Here is a 13,584-nt window from a genome sequence, read left to right on the forward strand (position 1 = left end):
TTGGATTAGTCTAGTCAACTATTTGCGATCAGCCTACCGAGGTTGGTCTCGTCGTTGGTTGGTCGCGTTGTTGGTTGACATAAACCAATTTTAAAGCACAGTGCAGATAGGACCAGTAATAAGAAAAATGCCGGAAGAACAGTATGTGACTCGTCAACGACCATTTTCACTTTTATTTTTGCTATTCTGCCCTTCCTGCCGCCACCTTTTCTCCCCTGCGGCCTAACGACCTGACAAAAGTTGACTAGGGTCGTTTGCACTTCAACTTCACTGCACATGCGCTAGGTACGTCACGAACCAACCACTGGTTCACCGGTGGCCCTTGATCGAACTTGCCCATCACTTTCAGTTCTTTTGCCGAGTTTTAAACTTCACAGACCATCCCCTACAGGGTCACTCAGAGAGCTTAATGTCCGAGTACAGGTGTACAGGTGCACAGGTGCACAGGTGCACAGGTGTACAGGTGCACAGGTGCACAGGTGTACAGGTGCACAGGTGTACAGGTGCACAGGTGTACAGGTGCACAGGTGTACAGGTGCACAGGTGCACAGGTGTACAGGTGCACAGGTGTACAGGTGCACAGGTGTACAGGTGCACAGGTGTACAGGTGCACAGGTATTAACTTGTGGTTTTGCAGATGGTGCAGATGGCTTGATGGTTGTACAGCATTCAACAGAATACATGCGAGGCTGACTACAAGTATTCACCATTGTTGCCCTCAAAAACCGCGGCTCTGCAGACTGCTCAGGCTGTATCTGAATGACTTGGCTGCGGCTTAGCAATTGCACACAACTCCATGGGAAATAGCCACAGTCATTACCATAGACCCTTGTAAAATAAGACACATGGAATGCCCCGTTTACAGCCCATGTACATGTGCACTTTTATTCCACCGGCTGGTTTCTCTGTGTACAAATAGTACACAATGTCTGGTGCTGAGCTAGATTTCTGCCGCAGGATTCGCCTCAGAAAATTGATTATAAAAAAGTACACAGTCCCTCTTTAAGACACTCGAGACGGCTCAATTATGTGGACATAACGAGTATGCAGTAACATACTGTGCCGGTACAAATATGATTGCCTCGTTTGTTTGATCAACCCCCCCCCAAAATGATATCAGCTCGGTCCTGCTTTCTCCTGCACGTTGGAAAGCCACATGTGCGTACTTTCTTTTTGTTTGGGGAACAGAATCTCACTCATCGGAACCTCATCATTGCCCTCCAAGGTCTCGCCAGGAGGAAGGAAACGCAATCTTCTTGCCTGGGGGCCGTCGCAGCTCACTGCCTGATCAACCGCGGGATGATATATCAAGCCCAAAGCGCTGGGCCGTTGCCTTCACAGACACGAGCCCGTAGACACACAACACTGTAGGGGATTAGGCCCTGGGAGATTGTTTAATATGGCCGTCGTAATTGCATTGTCTTGTCTTCAGTCATTACAGAGGACGAGGGAAGCAGAAAACACCTCATTTTGGGGGTTTCATCGAGTGGCCAGGTTTTTTTTTTCTAAACTTGTTTCTAGTAAGCTTTGTTTTTTTTTTCATCTCGGCCAGGTCTCCGGACATCAGAGTCTGGAAAACCGAAATCAGATCTTCTTCCAGTCGAGAAACACGCAGTGTCTACCTCCGAAGAGAAAGGAAATTAGTGATCTAGATTCTTTTGGAAACAGCAATTTCCGCAGTAGATCAGAATGAATTTGCGTCAGAATTGCTGAAAAGGTCACAAGACATCCTTGTCGGCTCTGCGATGCAAATTTTTTACTCAGAAACCTGTTTTGTGCTGACAGCCGGTCCTTTGAACTGTGTGAAAATTGTCAGGGGTCCCTTTCTTGTTTAAATTACATACTTTCTCCAACATTTGATTTGTTCTTGGTTTTTCTCGGCAACAGAGGGCGCTGTTGTAATCTCACCAAGTTTACTCATTACAGTTCATGCGTAGTGAATAAATGCCATGTTGAATGAAGCACAAGACATTGAAAGCAACATTAGCCACGCTGAAAATTCCATCAGTCTGGGTGAACACTTCTAATGCAGAAAACAAACTTAGGAGCCGTAAAGCTTTCCCTTGCAACAGACATCAGAATATGGAAATTCACATTAGCATAACAAAGTTCTACAGACACCCCCAGTGCCCTTAAATATGGCAGTATTTGAAGATTGAGCGAGGAGGTCGGTACGCTACAGTACTTGTACATGTAGGATTCAGAGATGTGCTGGTGCATTTTACTGAATTTCTTCATAGACGATCTTCCTGTACACTAGCCTTTTATTTTGGAAAGTGGAGAGAGGATTCAGTTCAAAGATTTTGTCAATTTGTACAATCTTGCTTTTTTTTTTGCTCGGCATGGTCTGCATTGAATATTTGGAACTGTATCCTAAAATTCTCAAAAATATCTTCAATGCTTTTTGTTTAATTTTTTTCTAGTCCGGATGTCAGTAAGGTTCAAGACCAGTTCACAGCCTACTACACCGTCCATGGTGCGACCCTTGGCTTTACCAACTTAGCCTTCATAGCTTCCTCTAAGACTGGTGTGCCGGTCTCCAGCAAAGTCAGGGACATACAGGTATGCAGTGCTGCAATTCAGACCACCACAAGACGTTCCACAATGCCAGTCACAAGACCGATCACAAGAGCAGTCACAAGAATAGTGACAGGACCAGTCATAAGACGTGTCACAAGAGCAATCACAAGGACCAGTCACAAGACATGTCACAAGACTGGTCACAAGACCAGTTTAAATACATGACCAGTTACAGGATGAGTAATAGTCACAAGACTGGTTACTAGACCAGTTGCATGACCAGCCACAAGACTAGTCACAAGGACAGTTACGAGACCAGTCACAACCTCATTCACAAGACCAGTGATCAGACCAGTCACAAGAGCAGTCACAATACCAAATCACAAGTATTAGGTTGAACAGTTGCAAAGGAATTTCTTTGTTGCAGCTCATTGAAAGGTTTGTGACTTCAATTCAGACTGGCAGTCTTGTGTTGGTTTTGTGTTGGTCTTGTAGGGTCTTGTGGCGGTTTGAAGAGGTCTTAACTACAACACTGAGGGTACTCGGAAGCATCTTGCCCTTAGGCCAGAACCAGAAAAAGTTACGTTTTCTGTTCACAAGAAAGACCAACATTCCGTTGCTGTTGACCTGGTTTGATTTGCTGCATGCGAGAAACTTGATATTTAAATAGTGTGTCAAATTTCAAATTACAGAGAAAAATATTGTAAACTTTAGAGTCTACAAAGCAGTGAAGATAACATTTTCAAATCAGATGAGTTTAAGTGAAACATTTGTGCAAAAATCAAATTCTGGATCCAGAGTCTACCAGTATTTTTTATAAACCCAAAATGTTATTAATATGCAAGCAATAGATGTAGTAGTAAATATTTGTTTTAAATATCTCTGGCTTGTTAAAAGTGGCATTTTTATGTTAAACTTGCTTTTTTTTTGCCTGTCTCCTTCCTATCAACCGATGAAATGAAAACGTTTTCAAAATAAACCTCCATCTGTGTCACTCCATACTAATGGTTTTTTAAAAATATCTGTCTCCTGCAGGTTTTCCCTCGGCTCCAGTTGTCACCCAGAAACATCACCCTTATTGTTGGTGCTGAATTTCAGGTGTGTATGGGCCCCGAGCTGGACCAAGAGAGGGCGTAGTTTTCCTAGCAATGGAGGCTCCTTTGGTGGGAGCTGCACTTCGCTAGTTCACAAATGAATATAAAATGCGCGCGTTCAGATTGTATCGCTTCTAAAAAAATAAATACTCTCCACCAACATGGCTCTTTTCAACCAGTGAGGAGATGCTTCATCTCAAGGCCAAATATGCATTTTGTTTTGTAGCCTTTTTTCCAATCTTTATGGAGACGAGAGTCCCCTTGTAATGTACAGAACTTGCAAGGATGTTACTGGCAAAGTAACTGTGAGTAGGCCTACTGGTGAAGTACTGGTAAAGTACTCCACTGGTACTTATAGTCTATAGTACTTTACTTGTACTCCACTGGTACTTCACTGGTACTTAAAGTACATAGTACTTCACTTGTGAAGCACTTCACTGCAACAATGGAATGACAAAGGATACACACACATGTTTCTTCTTTTGTCACCAGGTGCGGAGCACCGGCGGCCCCCAACCCCAGTCGCAGATTGAGTACAGCATGGGTGATTTGCAGATTGCCAGCATCGCCACCAGCGGGCTCCTGAAAGCGTTGGCACTGGGCCACAGTCGAGTCACGGGCAGGGCCGTCGGGTACGACCCGGAGACAGGCTCCACTGTGGTGTACTCTCAGGTAGATGAGAACATGGGGTGGGACTCACAAGAAATTCGGGATGGAATTGGAGGTGATGCGGAGGTTCATGCCAGTTCGACGACCTATTTGCTTCTGACATGTCTGAGGCGACGGTGCCAACATCGTTGGTGTTGCTGGAATCTCCGGGGGGGGGGGGAATACTCATCACCAGCAAACTGATAAACGATGGAAGGGGCCATCTGAGATGTTTTTAAACAAATCAGTGATTTTCATCACCGTTCCGCTTTTGGGGCATTTTTACATTTCCATTTGGGGGGGGGTTTGAGCTTGCACCGCCCAGACTTCAACTCCTCAGGTATGGCCACTGTTGTTTGCAATGAAATCCCAATATTGTGAACACGGATGTCACCAGCAATGAGCTTGTGTTTTTTTGGGGGGGCAACCAAATGCTCTAATCTTGAGCTGCTGTGTAAAGCTGATCTCACAGCCTAGTGAGCAGGGACAGTAGAGCGAGTAACCTGAGGTTGTCCTTGAGGTTTTTAAAGATTCTACACGATCCGAGAGGATCTCAAGTCAAACCTCCAGTTAGTCCCATTGAAGTTTGCTTCCTTTTTCTTTTTAATGGTGAAAGGCCTTACGACCTTTTTATTGAGCATGTGGCAATGGCCTCATTATTATGTTTTTAAAAGGCAGTTTACGCGAAGATATCTCTCATCTCGTCTTTCCTCAGGACGTTATCGACGTCTACGTCATACGCCTGACGGGCATTAAGATCCACGCGCCGCTCCTGCGGCTGGAGACGGACACGGAGATGCCGGTGTACGCCATGGGCACCAGCGAGCACGAGACACCCTTCACCTTCGGCAATGTGATGCCGGGCCTGGACTTTTTCTGGACGGTGACCAATCGGGATGTGGTCCGGCTGGAGCCGGTGTTTGAGAAGGTAGGGGGAACAGGAATCTGAGATATGAAATAAATGATAACAATTTGTCAATGTAATGATGATAGTTCATGGATTTATTGTTAATTCATCAGTGTGGTGATAACACTTCGATGATTTATTGATAAATCATCAATTGATAGTAATCCGTTGATGTGTTGATAATGGGTAACTCATACCTTGATAACAAACCACTGACGTATCGATATTAGTTCACCGTTATGTTGATAGCAGATCAGCGATGAACTGATTAGATTTCGCTGATAATTGATGAGAGTTCAAAGTACTGATAATCGTAGCGTAATTTTTCAGTACCGCATCTTAACCCTAACCCCCTAGGGACCATTGAAATCCTACATAACCTTGTTGGGTTGAGCATGGTTAGGTAACCCCCTAGGGACCATTGAAATCCTGCATAACCTTGTTGGGTTCAGCATGGGTAAGGGATAACATGAACAGTTTGCAGTGAAATTTTCTGCTGCAAAAAATGTGAAGAACGGGCCAATATATATATATATATAAAACGTAGTTTTTAATTGATTTTGCAGCAAGGGGTGTCGAGTAACGCCGAGCACAACGTGGCCATGAGAATCCACACCCTGAATCCAGGGGAGACTTCGCTCAAGCTGCAGGCTATCTTCAACCCCAGCATGGCCTCTCAGTCCCGCTACACCAACATGCTGATTGACGAGATTCAGCTGCAGGTGAGTCATCAGTGATGCCAACACTGCGTCCCTGGCTCAGTACAGTCACCCGTGATTAATTGTCCCACGATTCCCACTCTAGGCTGAAAACTCCATAGCTGTTTTCTGGGAAAGTGGCTCCCGTGTGCGCATTAACGAGGCAAATTCTACAACTTTCAACGCTGGTAGCTACCAAAGTTTTCTGCTGTCAAAATTAGCGCTTTGAAGTATGAAAATCAGCGGTGGGGAGAGGAAGTAAAAACCAGTAAAATTTCCCACTTCACCCTGGTTTTGTCATGTCGGTTACTAACATACGCCTGGGAGTTTGATCTCCGTGCTTTAATATTGGTGTTCTTGAATGACGTATGACGTCTCTTCATTTTGAGCATGCCCTGTAAGGGAAAAATGCAAAATTTAGGCAAGGGGCAAAGTAGGGTTTTTAACTCAAAGTTTGACTTGACCGTACCTCACATTGCCCTCTTAAAGCTCATGAAACCTTGAGGTCAGCCGCAATTACCTCAAGTTTAATTTTTCGTGCCTCCCACGGCATTACCAAGGGGGAAATCTAATTTAGCGCCCTCTTGCGATTGGATATTGCCAGTCGAACGATAGCGCACGAGTGCGCATGCGTAATGGACAGGGGTGTGATCATGATTCCGGTTATAAGGGATGTGAACTACCATGCTCCTTTGGAATCCTGAACTCGGTCAGAGAGGTTCGTGGTCGCACCATGGAAGGATATTCTCTTTTGTGAGTATGTGAGATTCTGAAAAAAAAATTGGAGGGTACTCAACGTTTTGGCTCTGTCCGTTGTCAAGAGATACCCTAGCATGGTGCTACCGCAATCTGCTCTGACTAAATTGCCACCTTCACCAAGAAAACCTTCAACGCTCAGTACTGAACTTGCTTGAAATGTACTTGGCTTTTGGAAAGACTGATGGGCTCAGTGAAGGACCATCGGTGCTGGCTGAAGTTGAATGAGATTGCACCTGACACCACTGAGACACCACATAATAGACCGTTCTCCACTCTCTCCTCTCGACAGGTGTTTGAGCGACTAGAGCTGATGGCCGGCTGCCACAACCAGCTCCTGGTGACCCCGGACACCCAGGCCCAGCTCCGGACCAACCGGGACGGTTCGGCTCGTATGTCCTATGTGGTCCTGTCCTCGGAATGCACAGACTACCGGCGTGAGCCGCTGATCAGCGTGAGCCGGCAGGGTCTGGTGACGGCCGGGGCCCATACTGGCCAGACCACGGTCCTTGTCACAGCCTACGAGAACTTTGGTGTCAACCAAACCCTAGTGGTCCTGGTCAAGGTAAAAATTGTTTTGGGACGAGGGCTGAGATTATGATGTGTTGGGTGTGGGGTTTCAAAGATAGAAGTTTGATTTGTACTGTACGCTCAGGATTGAGAACTAGTAAATAGTGTTGCAGTTGAGTCCATCACATGTCCTCAAAGTCCATCACATGTCCTCACATGAAAACCATGGGACAAATGCAGGTCCCTCACGAGGCAGCAGAAGTCCTCAAAAACTCATTACACTGTAACCACAAGTCCTTGGAAGTATATCACAAGTCCTCATTAGCCCATCAAAAAACTACAAGTCCTCACAAGTCCACCTCAAGTAATCTGAAGCCCTTCACACAGTAACCACAAGTCCTTTCATAGCAGCCATCCCAGTGGAACCACAGGCCATTGCAAGCCCATCACAAGGCAACCAAAAAGTCCTTTCAAGTCAGCCTGAAGTCCTCACAAACCTATCTCATTGAAACTGATGCTGACAAAGCAGTGCTGCTGTTAAAACCATTTCGATCTGTTTCCAGGTCAAGCCGGTGTCCTACATCGCCATTCACTCCACCAGCAACCTTCCAACCAGCCCTGGGGAGAAACTGGCCGTCTTCCCGGTCGGGATCACTCTTTCCTTGGCCGTAGCCTTCTACGATAACGTCGGGGACCAGTTCCAGGCCACCAACACTGTTCTGGAGCACAGGCTAAGCAGGTATTGAATCTCTTAGTCCCAACTTTCAAAATCTACAAACAAAGTTAACCACTTGCCGCGGGGGTTTCTGGTACCGGACACGTATTCTTTATACACGTGGCCGGGGTCTCCAAAATTGGACAAAGAGAACTAGGCCTTGTAACAAAACAAGACCAGGCTGCTGGGCATTACCAACTTTTTTTCACTCTCTTTAGTGGAGTGAATCCAGCCTTGTTTTGAAGCAGTATATCAACATTGATAACTGCCACCGGTGCGAAGTAGTGAAGGAAGATTTTGTAGGATTGAGGAAGATTAAACTCAACTGTGGTAACTTTCCAATGGGCTTGCCCTTTAAACCAAGTGCAAGGGTACTTGCCCTTTGCTTTTGCATGCAGAGCTACATTTAATAAGGTTCAAGACAGTTCCAAGCAATTGTGAAATGGAAATATCAAGGGTAAAATTGAAGCTAAACGCTTCTCAGTGGGTTCAAGACGGTTCAAAGCAATGTAAGTTTAAAGCTTAAGATATCCCTAACTGACTGTCTTGAAGGGAGCCAAACCAGAAACAAGCGTTATCAGGTTGCAACATTGAAATGGAAACCTCCCCCCAGCAAATTTTCTTGACAGTGGACAGAGCCCGGATAAGCAGTGGTCTAGAGCTGCTTCTTTCTTGTACTTCCAGAACTTAGACCAGGGATTTCAAGGATTTTATCAAAGCTACCGGAATATTTGTACTTCGTGTTTTTTTTTTCAGTTTTTTCTGCCATCAATGAGTTTATCATCTTTTTTGTCAGGTTTGATCTCCTGCGATTACAGGCTGGTCCTGACAATGGTACCTTCATCGCCCAGGCAGCTCACATCGGCAGCACCATATTCAAGGTAAGACCTCCCACTGTGTAGCGCCTTCCACAGATTCTGTCTCCTGATTGGCCAAGGTCATGTCTCATGACTTACACTTTTTTCATGACTCCTGAACATGACAATAACCTGGCGCAAAAGTGCTCAGAATAGTGAATCCTTTATTTAAAGCTTATTTTGCTCAAGAGCCGAGTTTCTCTCGTTGACGTTGGTAGGTCTGGGATAAGAACAGCCCCTGGATAGAGGACTACGTGAACATCCCCGTCGGTAGCGTGGTACAGCCCAGCCAGACATTTGTTGTTGGGGACGTGATATGTTTCAGGTCACCTCTACTGACTGTGGAGGGTAGGTTGAAAATGTGGTGCCTCAAGAAATGTGGAATGGGTGAATGGAAAAATTATTCAGGTCTAAGAGTTTACTAGATTGTTGTTTCTTTGATAATGTTTTCTCTCAAATTGAACCTCATCTTTAGTTACTAAAGAAAAACATATCTTGTATCTGAGAAGTAAAACTTGCTGTGATTGGTCGGTGTCAAGTGCCGAAAGTTCTTATCCGCCAATCACAAATCTCCCCACATTCCAGGTCAGAGAGGGTCCTGGAGATCCAGCACCAGCTCTGTGCTGCAGTTGGATGGCAGCAGTGGCATTGCCGTGGCAACCCGGCCAGGGCAGACGAGGCTGCACCACGACATTGCCACCAGCCTTGCCACACATGCTGAGGTGAGGGCCCTGTCCGAATGACGCAATAGCATGCACGCCTATGGGATCCATCCGCTGCCGGCTGTTGCTCCTTCCCATACATATATCGGTATCACTCCTAGCCATAGCCGTATCAATTGGATAAGGGCTAAGGCTCAACCCTGACGACCTTGTTTTCTTCTGTGTTTTTTTGCTCTGTGAAGCGACATTCAGCCGAGAGTTAGTGACATGGAGTATCCACTGTCAGATGTTTTTAGCGGTAGTCGGTAACCATACTTAGCTGGTATTTTGTCTTGTCAGGAAATTTCGTGAAGATACTTTACCCAGACCTTGCCATAAAAATCTATGGAGACGGCCATGCATTGGGGAAAAAAATGGGCTTTTCACTAATGCACTGACAAAAGATATGATTCATTTTTCCTTTTTCTGTGCTCAATCAGGTGGCAGTCGTGCCCATCAACAAGATCACTCTTGAGAGAGAGGCCGTGCCGTTTTTCACCACAGTGCCACGCGAAGGAGGCTACGAGATACCGGTCACATTGAATTCAGAGCCCAGTCTCAAAGGTGAGCTTTTGTTATTAAACAGAACATCAAAGTTAAAAAGATCTGATTTTTTTGGGTGGTGTGTCTGCCCTGGGTTGAAGGGCGTCCTCAACGGCAAAGAGAAGACATGCTGGTGGGCGGTTCTGAGGCCAGGATTGTGCACTCACCCGGCACTCACCGCTGTTGCTATGTAAAACACGCCCCGCTTTTGTTCCCGCTCGGAGCGGATCAGGACTTGACGGACGTGTTTTGTTGAAGACCGTTCCAATGGAGTGCTAGTGTTCAATAGTCCAACGGAACGTGAACGTTTCTGACTTTTGAGATGCCCACAAAGACAGAGAGTTACGCAAAATGCAGGAAACCTAAGGCTTGAGAGGAAGAGAGGGCCAAATTTGGGAAATCCCAAGGAAAGTAGTTCTGATTTGTGATTATTCAAATGAAGGTGGCCTACACCGAGGTCATAAAATGAAAACAGTACCAGCGGTTTTCTCTGCATGATGCTGTGGTCAAAAGTTGTGGCTGTGGCTGACCATAACATGTGCATCTATGGAAGTCGCTGGCTAGCGGCTGCATCTGTTTCTCATAGACTTGTGTGTCTGGCTAAGCCATAGCCAGTAGTATCTGGCATGGCCTCCAGAGTGCTAGAGGCAACGTTGCAGCTGTGTATTTATATCAGATAATCTCCCTTCGTTGTTTTGCAGGTGATAATTGTAGTAGTCTCCTCTCAAGCCTGAGGCAGGAACTACCATCCCCTCCCTTCCAGTGCCAGCTGGCCTTCAAGGACCGCAGCGTCCGCGTCCAGGCCGGCGAGCTGTTCCACACCTTCCCAGGATTCAACGTGCAGACTGGTAAGTGTTCCGTCGAAGGTGGTAGCTCATGTGCGGGCTTTACTTTTGTGGCAGTTATTTTCATTCACGTGAGGAGCCCGCACAGCGCTTGATCAGAAAAACTATCATGTGCAGTTCCCAAATCGCGGCAAGGAGGCCATGCTCTTGTTGATGTAAACTTAAAAAATGGCCCGTTTTCAGAGTCACTGTTTTAATAACTTTCAGGTCAGTATTTCTGTGGAGTGAGCCAGGTCCAGTCAAAGCATGCCCCTAGCTACCTGGCCACCCTCAAGGCTGACCTGACCCTTGTCGCGGTTGCCCGTCCCGTGCCCGGCCAGCTGGAGGTCAGGTCGGAGGTGGCCACCTTTGCCTTCCACCCGCCGGCCCACATCCACCCGGCGCACCTGTCGCTGGGCCTGGCCCAGAAGGATGCTACCATTATCGTGGAGGGGGTGGAGGCTACGTTGAAGGCGCTGAGGGTGAGTACCCACAACTGATTTCTATCAGGCTTCGGTTCTGCAGAGTAAGAGAAAAAAAAAGTTAATCTCTTAACAAAATTCATCAGTCCAATGGACATCATGCCAAACGATAGAGGGCGCCATGTTTTCTAATCATCAGAGCCAATGGCAGGCACGGAGAATGCCCCTTGAAATCCGTGCCCATGAAGAGTGTCCAGTCCATAAGTGACTTTTTGGTGAAAATTTATACCCCTCAAGTTAGTGTAAAAACCCAGAAGGCTTCATTAGCAGCAGAGTGGTACGCTCTGTCAGTGTCTTAACTCTGGACCCAGATTTCTAAACTCCGGTTCTGGCCAACTAGCCGGGTACGGTAGACAGAAAAGGAGGCCACATAGAACGACCTGCGTCATATGCATGTTATGCTCAGGACACTTAACGTACGTACTGTACACTTCAAGAACTCTTAAGAAAGTGGTCCACTGTGACTCTGAGATGTGACAAAAATACAGAAAGTGGCCCTAAATATTATGGTTGGAGTATGTAAAAGTTTGATTTTTTTTGGTAAATGTTAATAGGAATCATGTACATGTATGTCTCTGGGTGTTTTTATTTGGCGCATACACCGTGTACATTAAGTAGAGACCCATCTTGTCCGTCCTTATGAAAACACAAGTTGGTAGGAATGAGTGAAATTGTGAAATTTGAGGAAAACTGTTTTTTGTTCTAGCAGGTGTGCCGTATGTAAACTGTTTGCCCCAACTGTACATGTACTTTGGCCAACGCAGCTCTGTGTTGATTTCCTGTCCTTCAGGTGACCGTGGCCGACTCGCAGCTGATCCAGGTCACCAAGCCCTACAGTGTCAACGCCCACACCCTGCACTACCCCGTCCAGCTGGTGGACGCTGCCCAGCGCCAGTTCGGCTCGGTGGTCAAGACGACGGAGGTGGAGCTGTACGACAGCCTGACAGGCCAGAAGTCGGTCATACCGGTCGGGGTCAACCTAGTCCCGTTGGTGGAACGACCCGCCCCCGGTGAGTAATTCTTCGGCTGGATTTTTGTCCTTCCCTTTTTCGTCCGGGGCTGGAAAAGAAAACAGCAGTACTCCAAATTGGCTTGCCTTTTGAAGGCGACTATTAAGGACTTCACCCATTCCCTTTACCTATTTACAATGTTCTGGGTATTCTGGGTCTGTCTAATTTGTGAACGATCTGATTTTTTAAAATTTATTTATTTTTCATTCTTCATTATCGTCGTCAAATATTTCTGATAATATAACTAGGGGTTACTAAAAACCACCGTGAGGGCTCTAGCTCACAAGCCTGAGGAAACCTGTTGAGAGGAGACAACGAAAAGCAGTTACAGTTTTTAGAGTTGGGATGGGGGAGAAAACCCCAGAAGAGTTTTCCGGAGGAAAACCCACGTAATTTGGTAACGACCCGAAAACCCAATCTAGCCATGGACCGAGCTGGGAATCGAACCTCGGGCCTCAGGGGTGAAAGGCGAGGAAAGAACCACCTGTCAAACCCTGTGACTTTTATGCTGTGTTTTGTTTTGGTCTCGACCTTCCAGAGCCCCAGCTGACGGGTTGGGCTCGAGTGCTGCAAGTCATCTTCAGTAGTTACCCTTACTGGATCCTGCTGCTCATCATGATTCTGGCCATCGCCGGTATGGTACTCATCTGTAAGTAAGCCGTGTCGTGGGAAACGAGGGCGGGTCGAGGCGCAAGCTACAAGTCGACCCATAGTCTGACCATCTTCTTTTTATTTACACCTGACGTTGCGGCACAGTTTTGTTGCTCGTTCTCACTAAACTCTTTCACGATGCGTCAGAGAGAGGGAACCAGTGAATTGAGAAAATTTATAAAACTGGAGGTGATTCTACGAGTTGCAAGAAAATGTCAGTATTGAAAAGATAAGCCTGGTGGTTTTGAAAATTTAGTGCCTACATACCGGTGATTTTCAAGCTTTTCCATTTTAAAAATTCTTCAAAAATTCATGTTAACACCCACACGAATGACTGTCTGGTGTCTACTCTAGTCTGACGTGTAACCTCCATTGACCCCCAAGTATTTTAGCCAGGCCTGCCGCCCTGTAAAGAGAGGCCAGAATTGTGAAGTGTTACGTAATTGCCTTTGTTCCCAGTGAATGCCAGTGGCGTCTTTTCAAACATGACTGGATTAGCAAGCAGCAGGGAGCTGGAGCACTTTTGTCCGCGGTGCTAATCCGTGGGTGCGCTATGCCCAAAACAGTGGTATACTGTTTCAAAACAATGACGGATTACCTCCGATAAATGCAAGCTGAAAAATGATGGCCATTCCCAGCAGCGTGTCTGTAAAATTCTTGAGATATCC

General features: G+C 46.3%; 1 protein-coding gene across 5 annotated transcripts in view; it reads left to right on the top strand.

Annotated features, from left to right (window-relative positions):
• LOC110983998 (nuclear pore membrane glycoprotein 210-like) overlaps positions 1–13,584 on the top strand; it is a 56,103-nt gene that overhangs the window by 39,349 nt on the left and 3,170 nt on the right. For all 5 annotated transcript variants that reach the window (XM_087131213.1, XM_087131215.1, XM_087131216.1 and 2 more), the window contains 15 exons: positions 2,424–2,562; positions 3,556–3,618; positions 4,107–4,286; positions 4,978–5,190; positions 5,736–5,891; positions 6,916–7,188; positions 7,697–7,872; positions 8,645–8,729; positions 8,924–9,053; positions 9,291–9,427; positions 9,847–9,970; positions 10,651–10,797; positions 11,002–11,255; positions 12,046–12,265; positions 12,804–12,914. In XM_087131213.1, the coding sequence (XP_086987339.1) occupies positions 2,424–2,562; positions 3,556–3,618; positions 4,107–4,286; positions 4,978–5,190; positions 5,736–5,891; positions 6,916–7,188; positions 7,697–7,872; positions 8,645–8,729; positions 8,924–9,053; positions 9,291–9,427; positions 9,847–9,970; positions 10,651–10,797; positions 11,002–11,255; positions 12,046–12,265; positions 12,804–12,914 (2,408 nt within the window). The remainder of the gene's footprint in view (positions 1–2,423; positions 2,563–3,555; positions 3,619–4,106; positions 4,287–4,977; positions 5,191–5,735; positions 5,892–6,915; positions 7,189–7,696; positions 7,873–8,644; positions 8,730–8,923; positions 9,054–9,290; positions 9,428–9,846; positions 9,971–10,650; positions 10,798–11,001; positions 11,256–12,045; positions 12,266–12,803; positions 12,915–13,584) is intronic.

This window comes from Acanthaster planci, linkage group LG21 (genome assembly GCF_054643075.1).
Source record: "Acanthaster planci isolate LZ-2023a linkage group LG21, COTS_SCS, whole genome shotgun sequence".
Classification (NCBI taxonomy): Eukaryota; Metazoa; Echinodermata; class Asteroidea; order Valvatida; family Acanthasteridae; genus Acanthaster; species Acanthaster planci.